This window comes from Puntigrus tetrazona, chromosome 7 (assembly GCF_018831695.1).
Source record: "Puntigrus tetrazona isolate hp1 chromosome 7, ASM1883169v1, whole genome shotgun sequence".
NCBI lineage: Eukaryota > Metazoa > Chordata > Actinopteri > Cypriniformes > Cyprinidae > Puntigrus > Puntigrus tetrazona.
The window spans coordinates 24,002,239-24,022,055 of NC_056705.1; the positions used below are offsets into that span (position 1 = coordinate 24,002,239).

Sequence of the window (19,817 nt, forward strand, 5' to 3'; positions counted from 1 at the left end):
GAAAAAATGTTCATCATTTATCTTTAAGACATAATTTAGACATAATTTTGAATTATGTTTAATCTGAATAATACAACTAATTTGAATCATATTTCATAGACATGGTCTATGGTATATCTCCTACTCTGCCAGTAAATTTATTTATTAACCCAATACAGCATTATAATGCATTATAAAAATTTACAATCCAGTTTAAGTTTAGTTAAAAGGCATTTTAGATACAATTATAAGAAAGCAAATTTTTTTCTAGTGCTTCTCAATAGCACCGAAAGAGATGGAGAAATACAGAAAGACATTAAAATGAAAGTGCAAAACTGATGAATGGAGTATATGCGTATGTTTTATTTCGCTGAGATTCAGATGAACTGACTGCATATTTAAGCACAATAATGAAACTCCTCTCTACAAATGTGAGCATGTAAATGTATGCATGATGAATATTATACTGTCTCTTTCTATTAGTTTTTACACCTCAGCAGTAACACTTAAATCTGGCAAAACATTTTCACTGTCTTCAAGGAAATTTAATTTCCTGTCTCACACGCAGTAGATAGAAATATCACAGCTGTCTACATACATAGCAGCACGGAGGTCCCTGATTAAAAAACTAAATGTTTCATTATGAACAAAAAACAAAACAAGACAAATAAATCAACAGGAGTATCTAAAAAAAGCACATAATCTGTTATAAACAGAATCAGAGCACTATAACATTTTGTCTATATCGCCTGACAGTAAAAAATAATGTGTAAAAGTCTTTGTGTGTTTATTGAGACCTATCCAGAAAAAAACACAATATGTTGGGCTCATTGATGCTCATGTACTTTGCAGCACGTAATGTAATCACAAATCCAATTTGTATGTTTTTAATGAATACATAATTCCATCTTTGACAAGCGTATGTTACAGTCTGAGCAAAGACACATTTCCTAGATAATTCATCTATATGCGAATGCTCTTATCAAATCATCATGTTTCATTTCATGCTTTGTAGTTCATTTTTGCGCTTAGACAAAGCATTTGTTTTGACTTCTGACAAAAGAGAACCAGAAACAAAAGGACAAAGAATGCATGACTGCGGAGAGTTTGTAATATTGAAACATTTCACATTTCACTGTGTCGTTGTGAACTTACAGCTTTTGTTTCAGTGTTCTGGTACCAAGGAAAAATTAATTTCCCCTTAAACACTGGCACTGCAAGTTAACTACTTCACTTGTTTTTGTGCATGTTTCGGTATCATTACAGTTTTCAATTTTATCATCTGTCAAAATGCGGTCTGCTTGAATTCAAAAAGAGACCAAGTGGTGATTGAACGCACATTTAAAGTAATGAAAATACAATATTCTTGAAACCACAGAGATCTGGAAGGAGAGCAGGCTATGAAAACAAAACAACCTCTGAAATGGCACCCAGAGTACATATTAGATTTGACAAACCTTCCCAAATCAATGTTACATTGTGGTCATCTTAAATATTTAATTTAATCAAATTTTAATAAAGCTATGATTCTCAGTTATTTTCTGAGAGACACTGTTTGGTCTTTTCAATGAAACAAAAATATATTGTTAAAAAAGCCTTCTAAATGATAGGAATTAATGTTAACACTGAACATGAGCATCCACAAGCAATCAGATACTATTAATTGAGCTGTTTAACATATAAATGCATCGGCACAGCCCCTCATGTTAAAACAGGCACTGATATAAAGTGTTTCAAATAAGATAGAAGTTTACTTTCAGTCCCACAACATATGGAATGTGTCACAGATTATTATAAGAAACTTTATGACTGATAGTTTAACTGCTTCATTTTGCTTAATTGGATCTTGTTTGTGGTCACACTTTTTCCTCCCACCAGTTTGTGTTAAAAAAAGCCCTCTAAACCATCAGCAAGTACAGCTATGCAGTCTGGGAGGCTCAAATGAAGTGGAAAGCGCTCTAAATCTATAGGGATGTGACAGCCAGTGTTTGCGTGTCTGTGTTTTCTTCAAGCTTCAGAACTGTTTGAGAACTTGTAGAGTGGATTGGAGAAAGAGAGTTTGCTTTCCTTAGAGCTGGAGACCTGAACAACACACACACAAGCAAAGAAGGGCCCGGATGAACAAATGAAAACCGCCAGTCTTCTTATAGTCCATTAGTACAGAGCAATTCTGGAACACTCGAGCGGCCACCAATTGCATCTCATCGTTATGATGGACCTTTCTTCCATTATGATTTGTCCGTATTTTCTCTAGCAGCTTATTTTCATTTATTGCTTAAGCAGAAGATTGACTAATTACTTAGGTCTTCTGGTCTCTTCTGGTCAAATAAGTGTATGTCAAAGCTATTTCTGCAGCCAGAGTGCAGAGCAATAAAACAGTCCACAGATTGTATTGTGCATCACCGTCTTTTAAAATTAAAAATGTTTTTTGTGGCGGAACCGAATAGTTATTTTGTTAATCATGACAACCAGACATTCATACCTTTGTATCCTCTCTCCACGGGTAAACGCTGATGTTTAGTCGATGATGCACAGGCCATCTGGGTCTAACATCAAGAGAGGGCAGCTGAAACCAGAATTACACAGCAATCTTTTTTAATGAAACGACAGCTATAGGAACATGCATAATAGCAATGCTTTAAAATATCAACTTTCCAAAACTCACAGTCAAATTACATTAGTTTAACACAATTATAAAAATATCAAAACACTAGGATTCCTACTGCACTACATTTTCAATTCAGCTCACTGACATGAATGCATAAATCTCAGTTAGCCATTAAAATATGCCAGACTTAACTAAAAACTATCCCTCGCTGCACAGGAGAGTGAAAATTACTGCGTGCCGCATGCAAAATACAGCCAGTTTATCACTGAGCACTAAATGTACACATAGTTACACCAACACAAACTTAAGCTTGTGGGTCAATATTTCCTATCAGCAGTGTGACGGAGCTCTCTCTCACACCTGCAGAGCGGTTCAAATTACTAAATAACACTGTTCGCTCCAAAGTGGAAAAAAAGGCAGAAAGTGGAAAAAAAGAGAAATGAAGTAGGACGAAAAAAAGAGAGTCTGGGGAATGTATTAGAGAGGGGCAACATTGGAGGGAAAATTAAGGTCTCTATTAAAAAACAAACACACGACTGCATAGTGGCTTTTATAAATTGAGGTATGCCACTGACCTTTTTCGTCACGTCAAAGGCTGAGCAATCCAACTCTTCATTTTCAATAAGACTGGAGTCTCTGTGCGGTCAAGAACAATGCAGTCATTACCCATGTATTTTATAGACGCTTTCCCAGTTCATTTGAATGTGAAGGGACTTACTTTCTCCTTTGAAATAACAAGAACAGAGTGACTCCAGTAGCGATGACCACCAGGATCAATGCCACACTTAATCCAACACTGAAAGCTGCAGAGTTCACGATCAAACATGCATAAAATTGCCCATCTTTGCATGCAGAATAATACATTTGTATTCAAATAACTGCATGCGCATATACTCACCGATCCATTTACCTAGTTTACTATCTGGTATCACTGCTGTTGTGGACGCGGTTGTGAAAAAAGGTTTTTCTTTGATATGGCAACGATTACCAGTCCACTGTGATGGACAACTAGAGAAAGACAGAGGAAGACGTCATTATTGCAGAAACACACACACACTGACTTTGAACGGCAGAGAGAATACACAAGGGAATGCTGGATCTTCAACTTTCCAAAAGAGAAATAAATAAATAAGTGCATGAGTATTTGCCTGGAGACATCCACATGAGCTTAATATCAGCAACAGCCTTCCCTTGGCTCCTGTAATGAGAAAAAGACACGTATTCTGTCTTTGTCCCTTCTTTTCTCTAACTTTCTCCTTGTGTTTTCTTTTCCTTTTCTTGCCTGTGGGGAAGATCTTTTCACATAAATAATGTCCTTAAGCTATTCTGATATCAACCTTGTGCGCACACAGATACAACAGTGTCTGCGAACAGGAGACTTAAGTAATTCTCAAAATTTATAAGCGATGACATACACCATTTCAAAGAGAAAGACAGGGAGAGAAAAAACATTTGAGGCTTTGGGGGGTTAATTCAAATGGAGAAAGATTGTGTTTCTTGGCACAAGCGGAACAGTAATTACAGAAAGCCTGCTTTGGCAGTTCGCTGAAAAGTGCGTTTAAGCTGAGAGTCGGGGTGCTGATATTCTTTGTATAACTCACACACGTTTCAATGTGATACTCGGCTGGCACTGTAGGGTAGCATGAATAATTCAATGCAAAGATCTCCAACAGGGTCTTGTCACCTGCCTGACCATGACCGACAGGTGAAAGTGGGGATTTTTTCCCCCAGGTAAATGTGAAAAGAGGTTTTAGGTCAGAATTTTAGCATACACTTTTCTAACACCAACAAAAATCATAATCTATTTGTCCTCTGTAACAAACATCTACCATGTATCTTCAACTAACTGCTTTAAATGCATAGCTTCTGTTCAAATGCTCTACTCCTTTTAAAAAGAGTTGGTATTTGATTATTAACCTTTTTGAGATCCACTGTGTGTGTGTGTGATAGTTTATGTAATTACACAAATTTGTATAATGACATGGGTATGACAGAGGTATTACAATTTGAAGGTGGTTTATGAGGACACTGCCAATGTCCCCATAACTCAAAATTTAAATTGTGTTTTTTTTTTTAGGTTTATGTGTAGGGCAATATCCCATACTGTTTGTACAGTATAAAAACCATTACACCTATGGAGAGTCCCTATCAACTACAAATGGCAATGTGTGTGTGTGTGTGTGTGTGTGTACTATTGTGCTTGGGAAACTCACATGCACACTGGTCCGTTTTCCTTTACTGAACACCTCCCTCCATTGAGACAATACCCAATTGGACACTCTAAAAAATAAAACATCCACATGAAATCATCATCATAATAACTGAATGATAAAATGTGATAAGGATCTAATTTTACACCATTAATGAACGCAGATCAAGTGGTACTTTAATGGTGGTTAAAGTTATGGGCTGGCGGCTAAAGGGTGCAGGATGCAGCTCAGTTAGGGGCGAACCTTAACAAGAGAGTTACAGAAAGTCCCCATTAATGACGTGTCCTTGACCCATACAGTGCTCCTGGGCCACAGCTCCTTTAATCTGAAGATTGCCTGAAGGAAGTGCCCACTTAATGAGAAGTAATATATTATGCAACTCCTAAAAATTCACTTTACTTGGATGGGCTTTTATGTTGTTCATAAATTTTAAGCTAGAAATTTAACCTTTCATTTTAGGGAATGAAGTCTTTCTTTAGATAGGTTTAAGGGTGGGTTAAGGGATACAGGATGGATCAACAGAGTCATTATAAATATAATTACATAAATTATTTACAGATGTAATTACATATAGCTATTTTTTTGTATTTTTTTATGTACAATGTAAAAACATGTATGTACACAATAAGTGCATTGCACCAAATGATCAATTTAAAAGTAAATGCATAGTAGTTAAGGCCACCAAAATAAAATAAAGTGGGACAGAGTTATTTTAAATGATAATACTTCACTTTTCTTACTGTAATGGTCACCTCATACTTTTGAATGGTAGCATACTTACCACTGATTGTCTATTTATTCTCCAACCATAAAGTGCATTAATTATAAGTAATACAAGGAAGGAAGATTCAAGTTAAAGGGTTACTTATGTAAAAAAATACATGAATGGTATAACCCCTTTAAAGGTGCCTTAGAATGTAAAACTGTATTTACCTTGGAATAGTTAAATAATAACAGTTCTGGACATGGAAATGACATACACCAATGTTTCCCCCTTTTTGTGTAAATCTCGTGAACAAAAAAGGGTTTGTGACCTATACTGCAGCCAGTCACCACACAGGACGGCTTTTAAAGACTCGTACGACACATCCTTGAAGAAACAAGCAGTACAATAGCGAAAATGGCAGATCTAAATAAGTGTTATGTTCTAGGCTTTGCAGGGGATGTGAAGTGCAGGGATAGGTTGTTGTCTGCATTCGGAAAGGCATGGAAAGGACATGGTTAGCTTGCTAGCCTGTTACATTACAGTAAATAAGATTTTACTTGACAAGTGGAGAGATAACTGAGGAAGATGGTGAACGATTTAAAGATCCTGACTACCACTGACAAGTATCTGATCTCGTAAAATGTGGGGAAAGCACTGCCGCTTACAATCACAAATCTCGAAAGTGAAAGTCAAACGGAAACTGGACTGCGACTGTGCATGTTAATAGAAGCTCCTGATGTCCACATTTTATATACAGTATAATCACCCAAGGATATAGTTGTGAGGGAAAGTATTGAAAAATGGTATGAGATATTAAAACTAGCTGCACTATGAAACAGCCAACCAGAGCAGAGCTCAACATTATTATTCATGACCCTTCTTAAACAGATAATTTCATTATGAAGACAAATGGACAAGTAAAACCATTTCTGGAGATTTTTTTGCCCTTACTTAAGCCACATACCTTCTAAGTCGATATCAGAGAACAATTGAAAACACTGTGTCAATGCATTCTATGGCACCTTTAAAAGGGTAAATGAGATTAATTAATTTGTTTCATTTACCATAGCAGCTGGACTCATCAGGGTTAAAAGGTGGGCAGTCAACAATACCATCACATCGACTGTGATACCCTACACAGTCTGCCGTCGCCTCACACACTAGCTCTCCATCATCACATATCTTAACAGCTACAGACACACAGGCAGAGAATTTCATTCGTTTGTTTTATAGCCGTGATGTACTATGATGTATATGAAACAGATTTGTGCCAGGGTCTTACGGCATCCATATTCGTCTTCTCCATCTGGGCAGTCTAAAACCGTATCACAGCGCAGTAGAGCTGGAATACAGCTGTTGTTCGTGCAGCGGTATTCTCCCGTCTCACACCCCGTTTGAGGAGGCAGAGTGCCAGGAGCCACACTCGCACACATCTCCTCATCCGAGCTGTCCAGACAGTCCACCTCACCATCACAGTGCCAACTCAGTGGTATACACTCAAACAGATACAAACACTGGAAGTGCTCCCTGTGGCATGTTTGTGGGCTGGGGGTCACTGGACCTGAACATATATAGAAACAAAAAAAGTAAACCAATTTGCTATTCAAGAAGAGACAAGAATCAAAAGCGCTCAGTGGTTCTGTACCTCCGAGAAGACATTGCCTAGTGAAAGAGATGTCATCCACAGCAACGTCGGTCCACTGGTCTGCTCCCACTTCTGCCTGGACAATCACTCTGAAGGGCGATGCATTTGATAATATCACATTAGCATATTGCCAGCTGTCTCCATGGTTTCCGCAGGTTGCCCACATCAACAGGGGTGTTCCACTGTGGCCCATGGTATACACCTGCAACATAGTGCCCAGAATTTATTACGCCAACTTCAAGAGGTGCTTTAAAGCTCAGTGTTTTTAATAGAAAATAAAGGCAATGCAAGGAATTTCATTGACCTCCGGCACAGCTGGCTCAAACAACTTTAAAGCGTATTTTTCATTACTTATTTTATTAATCGTAATATATGCGATTCTTTTCATGGAATGAAATCAGAGGGGGGACATATATTTCATGACTGCTATTTATCAAGCTCCAAAATGCTCAGCTTTGGGAGTAAAATACTGCCACATAATGCAAAGGGAAGCTTCAAAGGGAAGAGGTAAAAATACACTACAGATCCAATTGTTTTTAGAATGGTATAAAAAATGTCAGTAACACATGTTAGTATAGGGGCCACTTCTCACTATTAACTAGTTGTTTGTTTGCATGCCTGCTATATTAGCTGTTTATTAGTACTAACTTATAAAGCACACATTCTGCGTCCCTAATCCTATCCAATACTTAAACTTAACAACTACTTGCAATTATTCAAGCAAAAGTCAGGGTTTCTATAAAGAATTGGACCTTAAAATAAAATGTGACCAAAATGTCTGTTTCAAATAAATGTTGTTCTCTTTGACAATCTAGTTGTGTAATTACTTATAATTGTACTTATAATAGTTGTATCTCTAAAACAAAAACATTTCTTAAGTACAAAATCCATATAATAAACAAAACAAATGTTTAAACTGAATTTTTGTTTCAAAATGTTACACTTTTTCAAAGACAAAAAATGTAGACTATACACTTTTGAGTGGTATGGTAAAAGCTTGCATAAACAAGATTATTGATGTATATTTCAAAATTTATTTGCATTAAAGTTTTATCTCACCTTCAGTGCACCCATCTGATGTGAGCCATACATGTAAAACCAAAAGCGCAGATGACATATACCGACACTCGCAGGAAACTCCAGCTGGCTTTTGAATCTGGCGATATCTCCTTCTCTCTGAGAACTGGAGTTCACGTACAGATACCCTCCTCCTCCATCTGAAAGAGTAAACCAAATGTCACCTAAACTGCATTAAATATTAACTTTAGCAAAGAAGCCTGCTAAAACTTAAAATTTGTACATGATTTAAAAAAAAAAAACACATTAGCATGTAAAGTTTTTACATTTGCCATTAACTATTACCAAGGACTTTAAAAAATGTAAATGTTCACAAGCATAAAACAAAATCTACAACAAAGTCTATAAGATGCATTAACAATAAAGTTCAGTATTTTTACAGTACTACACTCCTACAAATATTATAAACATTTTTTGAAATTATATTATTATAGTATTATGATAGTATTGTGATAAAATAATTCATAATTCCTCCATGGCTATACTCAAAAGACGCAATGTGCAGACATTTCCTTGACTCTTTGTCTGGCATGAAAAATCAATAGTAGGTTCAGTAAATCGATCACCTTCTAGAGGGCAGACTCATTTTCACAATTAAAATAATGTACACTTAACGCTTTTACTGAGAGACACTGAACTTTCAGCAGAAACGAACATTAGTGTATGAGGGGCAGAAGTCCAGATCTTAATTATACCCATTGATGAAGTAGCTGGAAAATGGCTTTCTGTGATGGATTTTTCTGACCTTCAACCCTTTGGTTTTTAAATCATGCAACAATTCATTAGATGATTCAGATGACTGGCTGTAATTTTAGAGAAACCGCATCTCATATTCATGGGAATCTTGCACAAAAATTGCTATTTTGTCCACAGAAATTTATATCAACTAGGTTTGGGTTCATATACACATGTGGTTCGTTTGGATTCAGAATCAGGTATTATCAAGCTGTCTGTTTAACTGTTTAAGGGAGGCAAGAAGATTCACTGCCGAGGCAATGCCGTGTGAACCACAGGTGCTGTCAAATGTCAGCCTGTCAGAAAGACACACTCATTATGACACATAATGAAAATATTTGGTCTTTAGTAATGTACTTTTTATAATTACTAGGAGCAAAATATAAAAATGTATTTTAACATGCTACTCTTTTGTGATATATATGTGTGTTTAATTGTCATTTTGTATTAGCAACGTGATTGAACGTCATTGCGAAGGTTTTAGGTTTTACTAACCGGGGCTGTGGTCAGCTGATGGTCCTGTCCCATTACGCATTCTGCCATAGCCTATATCCCAATCAAAGTCATCGTAAAGATCCTGAGACAGCTGACAGGTCTCTTGCCAGAGGCCGCTGGGCATATCAAAATTACAAGCTCCTGGAACATGCACTAACAGACCACATGAACAGTTGAGATATTAGATCCACAGATTAAAGGAGTAGTTCACTTCTAAAACATTGTCACCAAGGATGTTCACGTCTTTCTTTCTTCAGTCGTAACTATATAACTATATAGGAACTATATTTCTGGAGGAAATCATTTTTGGGTTTCTCTCCATATAATGGCCTTCTATGGTGCCCCTAGTTTGATCTTCTGAAATGCAGTTTAAAAGCAGCTTCAACAATCCCAGCCAAGGAAGAATTGTATTGTATGAATGGCCTCGGCTTCTTCCTCGGCTGGGATCGTTCAGAGCTGCATTTGAACTGCATTTTGGAAGTTTGAACTTGGGGCACCATAGAGGTTCATCGTATGAAGAGAAATGTTTTCCTTCAAAAAAACTTCTTCACAAATGAAGAAAGACATTTTAGATGACAAGGGAGTGAGTACAATATCTAAACATGTTTGTTTTAGAAGTTAACTACTCCTTTAATACCTATTGTGTATTTACATTGTATATATATTGCATTAATAGTCAAAAATGTCAAGGTTAGTGCAGATGTACTTACAGCAGTCAATCTCATCAGACTCATCAGAACAGTCAGCTTTACCATCACACTCCAAATGATACTCAATACAATCTCCATTATTACACAGAAAATCTGTTACAGCGGGGCATGATCCAGGATGTACAGCTCCTGAAATACAAGAACAGTTTTCAGTCTCACTGATCTGAAACAGCAAAATTTAAAAAAGACATGGTCCGTGTAATAACACAAATCACCATCTAACAATGAAAAGATATAAAATCCAAATGATGTGAAGTATGACTATATTCAACATCATTGCTGAAAATAGCAATAATATAGCATCCATCATCAAATTCATTGAACGTAACATTACAGCAAAGTAAGATCATTCATGGTGAACTATGTCCTATTTAATTCTCCGAAACTTTGAGTTATTATGCCACGGGGTAAAAAGTCTTTATCTAGGAAGAGAAATTCTTTCCAAAGCACATATCCCCACAAAGAAATAGGTTGTAAAAAATGGATTACATTTCTCTGCTCCTCTTCATGGTTTGATAGAGGTAATTTATTTACACTGTACCACTGATCCAAGTTATATAGTCTATTATATTACACACAGCTGTGAGTAACTGTAATTTAGTTTAATTATTTATGATTCTGGTGAAACTTGCTGTACAATTCAAACCAAAAGAAATGCAAAAAGCATAATGTTCATACAATTCAAATATATAAAAACACGAATGGCCATTTAAAATAATAACCATTTTATTTGTTAAAATACTCACACATTGAAGTATGCTTTGCTTACATATTGTGTTTGATATCTTTATGTTACATACACAGTCCCACTAAACGATCCAGAAGCTCAAGTGTAATTACTGTGATATAGAAGTGCCAGTATGCAAATTAAATCTGACATTTTCCATGTCAAGCCTGCGAACTAAAAGAGGAACTTATTCTGACTTTCATGTTGTTCCCTGATGGCTTGTCAGAATTAGCAAATCAATTCTCATCCAATTAAATGGTGGTACTGCTTTCCATCAGGCACTGCTGAGCACAACCCTCAGAGCCCTGAGCTGGTCAAGCTTATGCATGAACATTAAGCAAAAAAGACTCATGGGAAATAAATGTGGAGATGAAGACTGGAGGCATTGTTGCATCCCTCTGAGCATCTCTGCTCAGACTAGACAAACTCTCCTGCTGGTTTCACTTGTTGTCTGTAGAACACGTCTTTAGCTTAAATTTGCATGCGTGCTTGCTTCAGCTGAGCTAGTCAGATATCAAATATTAACAAGAATGGAAATCAATTACCTTGAATGAAAAAAGAGCACTTACGTGGTGCACAGTCAATGAACTGCAAGTCGTCCAGAGCCGCTCCACCACTCACATCTTGTGTTCGAACTGCTTCAAATATGAGAATAAAGTTCCTCAGGCTCTTCAGAGATACCTCAGCTCTTCTCCATTCCTTTTGCATCTGCCGCTCTGTCCACACCTCCCTCAGTTCATTTTCTGTCTATCCATCACATATGCATAAAAGGTTCTTATGAGCCCACACAATCTTTAATGAAAACTCACCACAGCAAACAGAAAACAATCCCATTGTCCCATTGGACATAATTAAGGCCCACCCTACATTTTTTGCCGTTTCATTTCGATGTGTCACAGTAGTCATACAAGACAATCACATTTCCGTTTTATGGAAAGTAAAAAACATAAAAAAATTGTTTATTCATTTTTAATAGTTCAGTAGTTTCATACATTCATCACCTCCCAATGCTCCTCCCCCATTCCCACATGAAAAGCTTCCTATGGAAATTGTTTATTGCACATAATCCCTCTTGAGGTATGTTTCATAACACAAATTTGAAGTGCTAAATGGTTTATCTCAGCTAAGATTCACACATAACACAGCACTGCAAAGTCATGCAAAAACATGTTTCAGAAATTTGACATAACTTGCATAACACTAGTTTCATCTTACGTCAAGAGAGCCATAAAGACCTTCATACTTTCCCTTACTTAATAAGATCTAGTCATGTACCTTAATGAAGAGTCGGATGATTCCTGTGGCTTTTTCGGAAATATAGTACCAGAAGGTGAGTTTACATATGGCACTAGACTCCATCCACAAAGAACTTCTCATGTGAGCTTTATCACCCTTCAATCCCACAGGAGTGGCTGCCAGATATACAAAGTGGCCTGTGTCGAAAGAGACTGACAATTATTAATATCCATGTAAGAGTTTTCATGTCATCAGGTGCTCATAACTACATCTTGAAAGCATTAGTCAATATTTAATGCCACACACATTTGCAATTTTGGCTGGGTAACCTTCCTGACAACTAAGAAGACAAAGGCAACTTTAATGTATTTTTTTAATGTAATATTTTGATGCACTAATCCTAGTCTGTCATAAAAGAAAGTTTAGTTATTCTAAAAAATTGCCCCAAGAAGAAATGAAGCTAAACTGTGATTGTGTATGCTATCGGAGTGAGAAATAATAGAAATATAAGATTGCCAAATGGTGATGTACAGATCTCCGCTAGGACATCTAACAGTCATCAAGAATGGCTTTTCCACTTATTGTATCTTTCATGGGATTTTGAGACTTGTACAGTTCTGCTGATGCTATAAAACTTTGCTTATGGACGGTTGTACAAAATATATCTCACACACGCTTTATTAAAAAAGATATCTTGCTGAGATAAAGTGAAGCAGAGCACTAAATCGATAAAGGAAGCTACACTGAAGAGACAGGTGCTTGAAATCATACAACCATGTCTAAGCTGGCAAGGTTTCACATCCTAAAAGAGAAATGTACATTTTAATTTTAATCCCACCAGACGGACTGTATCATTAAAAAAAGATTCACACATAACTCGGCACTGCAAAGTCATCTAAAAACATGTGTCAACAATTTAAGTTAAGTCACTAGTTAAGTGAATACAGTTATGTAGTATGTTTTAGTTGCTGTAGACACTTTACAATTTGTTTCTTATGAAGGTGTAAAGGTCCTACAGTGGCTGTTTGGTAAGGCCTCCATGTGAGATTCATGCATTTTATGTTGTAAATAAACAGTCATATATATTGAAGTCTTACCGCTTTCATTTTTAAGTGTGTGATCATGAGGTGGTCTAATCATATGAATGGAGCCGACTCCATGAGCCCAGCTAAAAGTATCTGCTATGCTGCTTTTCCAACCACAGTGCCCATGTTCAAATGAGCAGGACGTCCCACAGTCCAATTCATCCGTTTCATCTCCACAGTCATCAGTGAAGTCACATTTCTGCTCTCGTTTGTAGCAGTTGCCGTTGTTACACCGTAGAGAACCCAGAGGACAAGATCCTGTCAAATACACATAAATAAATATCATAATGTATAAAATCCGATTATGTTTAATTTATTCTGGTCATCACAATATGCTATTGTTTACAGTACTGAATGCTTCTCTTTTTTTGTTATTAGATGTTTAATGTTATTAATGGTCTCGTATTTCAAATAAATTACTTTTTTTGTAAAGGTTTGAATTTTGTGAAATAACTCAATAATAAAAATACATTTTCGTTTCCTGATTATTCATATTAAACATCATCTTTGCTGATTATTTCCTAAATAAAACTTACTGACCTGAAGTTGTTGAACACCGTTCTTACATTTTAGTTTATTTTTATTCTAACAGCATTTTATTACATTATTTGTCACAATTAGCATGAAGTATTAAAGCATTACTCCAATTCGTATAATGCATACTCATGTTCTGTTTCAAGTAATAACAAGATACTTTTCTACAGTTTCTCTACACATCTTTTTTCTTTTAACATGCTATTTGAAAATAATTAAGGAAAAAAAAAAAAAAAAACTATAAAAGGGATGTTCATTGTCAGTAGATTGATTATGCATTTGGGGAGCAGTGTTGTACGTTTACCTTTACACTGATACTTCTGCAAGTATATATGCCATAATTAGTGCAGTTGTACCTGGAAGTAACCGAGCGGTGGAGTCTTTCTCCAATATGTTGCTAAGGATACAGCCTGATGAGAAAGTGATGTCATCCAGGCAGATGTGAACTCTGGTATTACTGCCCACCTTGCCTTCAAACATAATGCGGAAGTTGTCAGTAGATGAGAGAGGCAGTTCTTGTCTGCTCCAGTAGTTGCCTTGATTTCCAGTAAGGCTGAGTAAGGGTGAGCGGGTGGAGCTTGTAGACATGTACACATTCAGAGTGCCAATGCCCTCCTCAGACATATGAACGTAAAAGACCAGCTTGGAAATCAGACAAAAATAAAACAATACTTCAGTCAATTATATACTGGTCGCAAGAGTGCTGTTATACACAAATATGCCACAGTTATCAGAGCTGCTGATGTATTGAACAACAGTACAATTATTAGTTATTAATAATATTAATATTATTTATTCACCAGTTAATATTGAGTTAAGGTTTGCCTATTTCTGCTTAGCCAACATAAATGGCTTCAAATCAGGATAAACTTTAAAAGTCTCCAAGTATTCAATTAACCAGTGTTTTGTACAAACTGAGGTAACTCACTCAACAACAAAAAAACTGATTCATATGTTTTGAACAAACGAGTTAAGGTTATGAGTCAATGACTTCCTCATACAGATAAATATGTGTTTCTGCTGGTTTCGATCATTTAGATCACTTGTCAGTGTAATACTACATTCCAATCCAAAAAATATTCAGGCTAATTCTAGATAAACTCCAGACTAAATAATACTTTTCAGCTAAGCCAGCAAATCTGTAAAGACAGTTCACCATAAAAGTGTAAAGGCTTCTCTTTTATTGACTGATTTTGCTTGTTATGGTGGCTGATATTCTTCTTCTGTTCCTGTATGTATGTGTGAAGGACTCCTGTCAGTGATTGACTGACTGGGGGGTTAGTGGAATAGTTTGACCTTTCAGGATCACACAATTGGTTCTGTCACACACAAATTTGCTACTTTTACTAAGCACATAACACAAAATATAAAAACAACACCAACAAAAGCAACAATGTTCCTAATTGTAATTTACAATATTAAAAACGTCTAACCAAGGCTGACAAGTATACACAAAAACTCCTCCTCTTCAGCTGCTTCTGGTGATTGATTGATGCAAGCTGAACGGGAGGACAATGGGGAAACGAGTCTCCATGGGCTAATTATCTCGCACTCGCATACACCTCTAAAAGGATGAACACAGTCTGTCAAGTCAGAGGAGATCCAGAAAACATGATTGCCTTCACACACAAACTGATGAGAGCTTTGAAAGGTGCTCCTCTTTCTACCACAGACATTGTGTGTGTGTGTGTGTGTGTGTGTGTGTGTGTGTGTGTGTGTGTGTGTGTGTGTGTGTGTGACAGGATGATTGACTGCTGCCGGCTGGCTCAGTGACTGAGTTGCGTGCTTCACAGCAACAGAGACAAATCTTGACATTCACTTCCTCCTATTCTATTCAACAAAAGCTATGGATCCAGCAATGAATGGGAATTAAATATCCTAGTTGCGCTAATGATCTAATTGGAAAGATTAGTGTATAAAGCTTTTGCAAAAAACACAAATATTATTCATAATTTTTCGTTATTACCCAGCGCCATGACGCCAGCTTGCTGTAGGGAGTTATGAGAAGACTAAAAGCGCTAAAGCTCTTTTTTGGACTGGCAGCTACATTGTAACATGTTGAGGGGTTACATGCAGTGCTGGGGGATTTTTGAAATTCACAGCAGGGAAGTTACAGAAATGCTGCTGGATCCTATTTTGAGTTTTATGTGGTATTTCTATGAAACTGTGAAAGACCCAACCAGGAAAAAAAAAATCCCCAGATTTCAAGTTTGTGTTTCAATACGTGAACCGAAGATCAAATTTAACATTATCATCTTTACAGATAAAAGTGCTTATTGTTTTAGAAAAACATGACAACTTTGACTGTAATTATACTACTATAAGTACTTTATTATTTCTAAGAAAGGATTGAATTTAGTCAGCCAGTTAAATTATACTTCCATAAAGCTTCAAAAATCCTGTTTGAAAATGGGAACTGCCAACTGTAAACTTCTTCAAATGGTTTTCAGACGTTGTTGGTGGCATCTGCACCACAGATGTCAAAGATGCTGATCTTATTAAAAAATATCATCTTTCTTTGAAAAAAAAGGAAGCATGAACATATGAAGGAAAAACAAGAGGCATCTACCACTGGTCAAGTCGATGAAAAAGTCATTCCTGTATACTGTTTTTGTTTTTTGCTTTTTGTTAATTGTTTCCATTGTATTGGACTGAATACAATGCAAGTACAAATTCAACCTGAACTTCAGTGAGTTAAACACATAAAATGTCAGTGAGCACTTACCTTGCAATCTCTGCTGCAGTGGCTGAAAAGAGGTCCTACAATTCGGGCAGTGTGTCCAGTTCTCTGTGGGAAGGAACCGTCTAGATACAGGTAGTGGCCCAGTGGGTTGCGGAGGGTGTGATCAGTAGACGGTCCAGTCCCGTGTGTGTGCATATTTCCTGGTTTGATCAACCAATCAAAATCATCATCTCGACTCTGTCTCCAGGTGCAAAGGTCAAATTCGAAATTGCAGCGACCACTGAATCCCCCTGGCAAAAAAACAAAACATGAATACTGTTAAAGGGAAGCCGAAATATGAAAATTCTGTTATCACTCTTTCACCCTCAGGCTGTTTTAAACCTGTATTCAAACCAACATTAGAGCCCACTGACTTTTTTGTTGTTTCACATGATTAATAAGCACCTAAAACATGAGGGTAGCGAATCATGACAGTATTTAAATTTTTAGGTGAATTATTTCTTTAAAACAAACACGAATGAACATGGAAAAAACATTTAATACGGTTGCATTCATTCAATGTAGTATATGAGGTGTAAAGTTATTCCATACACAAATTCTGACCACGGAAATACAGTTAAAAAAACATCTGCGTTACAAGTGACAGGGAAGAGGATGATGGATTTGTTTCTTACTGCATATGTAATGATTCTCATCAGAGCCATCTCCGCAGTGATCAATAAAGTCACACAAGTTGTCCTCGGAGATACAGTGACCGTTGGCACAGATGAACTCATTGTTACGACAAGGAAGATCAGACGTTATTGAAGGGGCACAGTCCACAAATGCCACGTCATCAACAACAACATCACCCATGTAGCTGATGCCTCGCTTGGCTCGAAGACCCACCTATTAATACAGTCATAAACCAAAATATGAATTCCTTTCAACCTGCGGTATTCTACATCATCTGCTTCACAATACTCTTTACACAGCGGCGTAGTCAAATGCACAAAACTATAAGCACGTATTTACTCTACGATGTCTACATGTCAGGTAAATGGACTAATGTGAAAAGACGTCACTCAAAATCGGTTGATTCTCCTAAAAGGAAACAATACAAAGCAAAAAAATATGTTGAGATTGCGAACTGGAAGTGTTTGAATGCTGCTACATAAGTTAAAGAGAACTAAGGCCCGTGACAGTACACGGCAAAAGGGCAGTCAGGAAGTTTCCAGCACAATGAAGAACTAGATTTGTTAGAGTGTTTATATATAAGAAGTGTTGATAAATATTAATGATGCAAGGGCCAGATGGAGAAAAGGTCATGATATTTCTGATCAAGCATGAACGGTCCAAACATCAGCTTGACACTTAACATTTTACCACACATTTCAGGAATACTAAACACAGTTCTCCGATCGCATTCATAAAATGTAAATAATTTTCATAAACCATTTTTTTAATATTTCATAAATATTTCATTTTATTTATTTATTTTTTAATTTTTTGAAGGATGTCTCTTTGCTTACCAAGGCTGAACTTATTTGATCATATATAAAAAATACAGCAATAAGAATTTCTGCATGTTTCCAAAGACAGAAACTTTTTCTATTCTACAGAAAATACATAATATATTTAAAATAGACAGCTTTAGCTACATTATAAATGCATTTATTGTCACTTTTACTCAGATTAAAGCTGGACTTTTAAAAACCTCTGTTTTCATTTATTTATTAGTCCTCACCCATATAACAGAAACACTGACCTGGATGTCATGACGGATTCCAATGAAGACCTCACCCCGCCTCCAGCTGTTGCCTTGGTTACCATTTTGGGACCAAACTTCATGTGTGACAGAGCCTGATTTGATGAAGACCTGCACATACAATTTTGAGATTGTTTTGACAAACTGCAAATGGTTCTCTGGAAAAATCCTTCATAACAAACATTTTAGAATTTGAAAACAATGAAAGACAAAATGAAGCGTGAAATTTATTCTGTCACATTAATAATACGTTTTGATGTTTTCTAGGCATGGGTTACCAGTGCAGCAAATGAGTAACAATTATATTCATAATTTCAAGATAACTGCACCTGCAGCGTTCCAACAGTAAAGCCGCACATGTGATACCAAAACACAAGTGTACACTGGGGTCCTGTTATTTTAATGGGAGCAGTCAAGAGATCAGTGGTATGACCATATCCTCCATTGGAGCTGTCCGCAAATATATACCATCCCTCTGAAGAGCCACTGCAAAATGTACACATTGCACAGATGAGTACACAAAATAAAGCAGAAATCACACACCTTCATTTAAGCAAACATGACCACGCATTTCTAAACGAAAGCTTCAACACATTCCAGCAAACGATGCCGTTTTTTGCTCACAGTGTGTGGTCGTTAGCGGGTCTGTGGTTCTGTTCTCCTTGATGAATACTCTCTCCTTGTCCTGTCTGCCAGCGAAAGGAATGAGGAGGAACAGGAGTAGCCGGGACACTTAAATACCATCCGCACAGAGCATCATCTTCAAAATCACAATACTCCTTCACTGAGAACAGACAAAACAGTAACGTCGGAAGAAGGACGGGTGAAGGATGGATAGTTTGGGGTCAGTAAGATATTCAGCTCACCAATGCTGCACGCGATTTACGACCAAAGAAACAACCATACAGTAGCGTTATTTAGCAAATCTGAATTCTCAGCATCATTCCACTTAATAATTCAGAAATCATTGCAATATGCTGATTTGCCGCTATGTTTTGTTTTTGCATAAAACCATTTTGCAAAACTATAAATGTCTTTGCTGTCAACTCTGATCAGTTTAATCAATTCTTGCTAATAACTTCTTTAACAGTATAGAAGATAGACAGATAAACATATAGAGGCATACCGCAGTGCTCTTCATCGGAGCTATCAGAGCAGTCTTGTTTGAAGTTACACACTTGACCGAGGCTCACACACTCTCTTGTAGTTGAGCACGCAAACTGGTCAGGAGGGCAGCTATGAGGGGGTTCGGCTGACAAGTTGGGCATGGGGGCAAAGGTGCTGGGCTCTTTTGAGGGCAATTCACCTACATATACAAATATATACCCACAAAAATACATTAAAACCCAGTAATATTAATGTGTTTTAAAGATGAGCAAAAACAACCTTATTCATACCAGTTCTAATAAGAATGTAATTTTAAGGATTTTTGTTCATAGGAAACTAATTCCATATCACTTTTACTTCACCATAATATGGCTGACAGCCAATGAAAGACAGATCATCTATTGCAATATCTCCTCTGAAGTCATCACCAACAGTCCCCTCCACTAAAATCTGTAGAAAAAGAAAAAGAATAAGAGCCTCTCTTTATTTTGTATTCTGCAAATTTATCGGGTGGCAAACAATTGGCTAACATT

The 19,817-nt window shown here is 36.8% G+C and overlaps 1 protein-coding gene across 2 annotated transcripts in view; it reads right to left on the reverse strand.

Moving 5' to 3' along the window:
* Window positions 1–322: 322 nt before the first annotated feature.
* malrd1 (MAM and LDL receptor class A domain containing 1) overlaps window positions 323–19,817 on the reverse strand; it is a 28,227-nt gene continuing 8,732 nt past the window's right edge. For both annotated transcript variants that reach the window (XM_043244315.1, XM_043244316.1), the window contains 23 exons: window positions 19,647–19,734; window positions 19,304–19,483; window positions 18,802–18,961; window positions 18,507–18,663; window positions 18,178–18,288; window positions 17,105–17,318; window positions 16,473–16,720; window positions 14,104–14,389; window positions 13,226–13,471; window positions 12,168–12,325; window positions 11,462–11,639; window positions 10,166–10,294; window positions 9,456–9,608; window positions 8,208–8,365; window positions 7,149–7,350; window positions 6,786–7,064; window positions 6,568–6,693; window positions 4,801–4,867; window positions 3,486–3,595; window positions 3,306–3,390; window positions 3,163–3,223; window positions 2,462–2,545; window positions 323–2,061 (listed from right to left, as the gene is read on the reverse strand). In XM_043244315.1, the coding sequence (XP_043100250.1) occupies window positions 1,987–2,061; window positions 2,462–2,545; window positions 3,163–3,223; window positions 3,306–3,390; window positions 3,486–3,595; window positions 4,801–4,867; window positions 6,568–6,693; window positions 6,786–7,064; window positions 7,149–7,350; window positions 8,208–8,365; window positions 9,456–9,608; window positions 10,166–10,294; window positions 11,462–11,639; window positions 12,168–12,325; window positions 13,226–13,471; window positions 14,104–14,389; window positions 16,473–16,720; window positions 17,105–17,318; window positions 18,178–18,288; window positions 18,507–18,663; window positions 18,802–18,961; window positions 19,304–19,483; window positions 19,647–19,734 (3,555 nt within the window). In that variant the 3' untranslated portion in view covers window positions 323–1,986. The remainder of the gene's footprint in view (window positions 2,062–2,461; window positions 2,546–3,162; window positions 3,224–3,305; window positions 3,391–3,485; window positions 3,596–4,800; window positions 4,868–6,567; window positions 6,694–6,785; window positions 7,065–7,148; window positions 7,351–8,207; window positions 8,366–9,455; window positions 9,609–10,165; window positions 10,295–11,461; window positions 11,640–12,167; window positions 12,326–13,225; window positions 13,472–14,103; window positions 14,390–16,472; window positions 16,721–17,104; window positions 17,319–18,177; window positions 18,289–18,506; window positions 18,664–18,801; window positions 18,962–19,303; window positions 19,484–19,646; window positions 19,735–19,817) is intronic.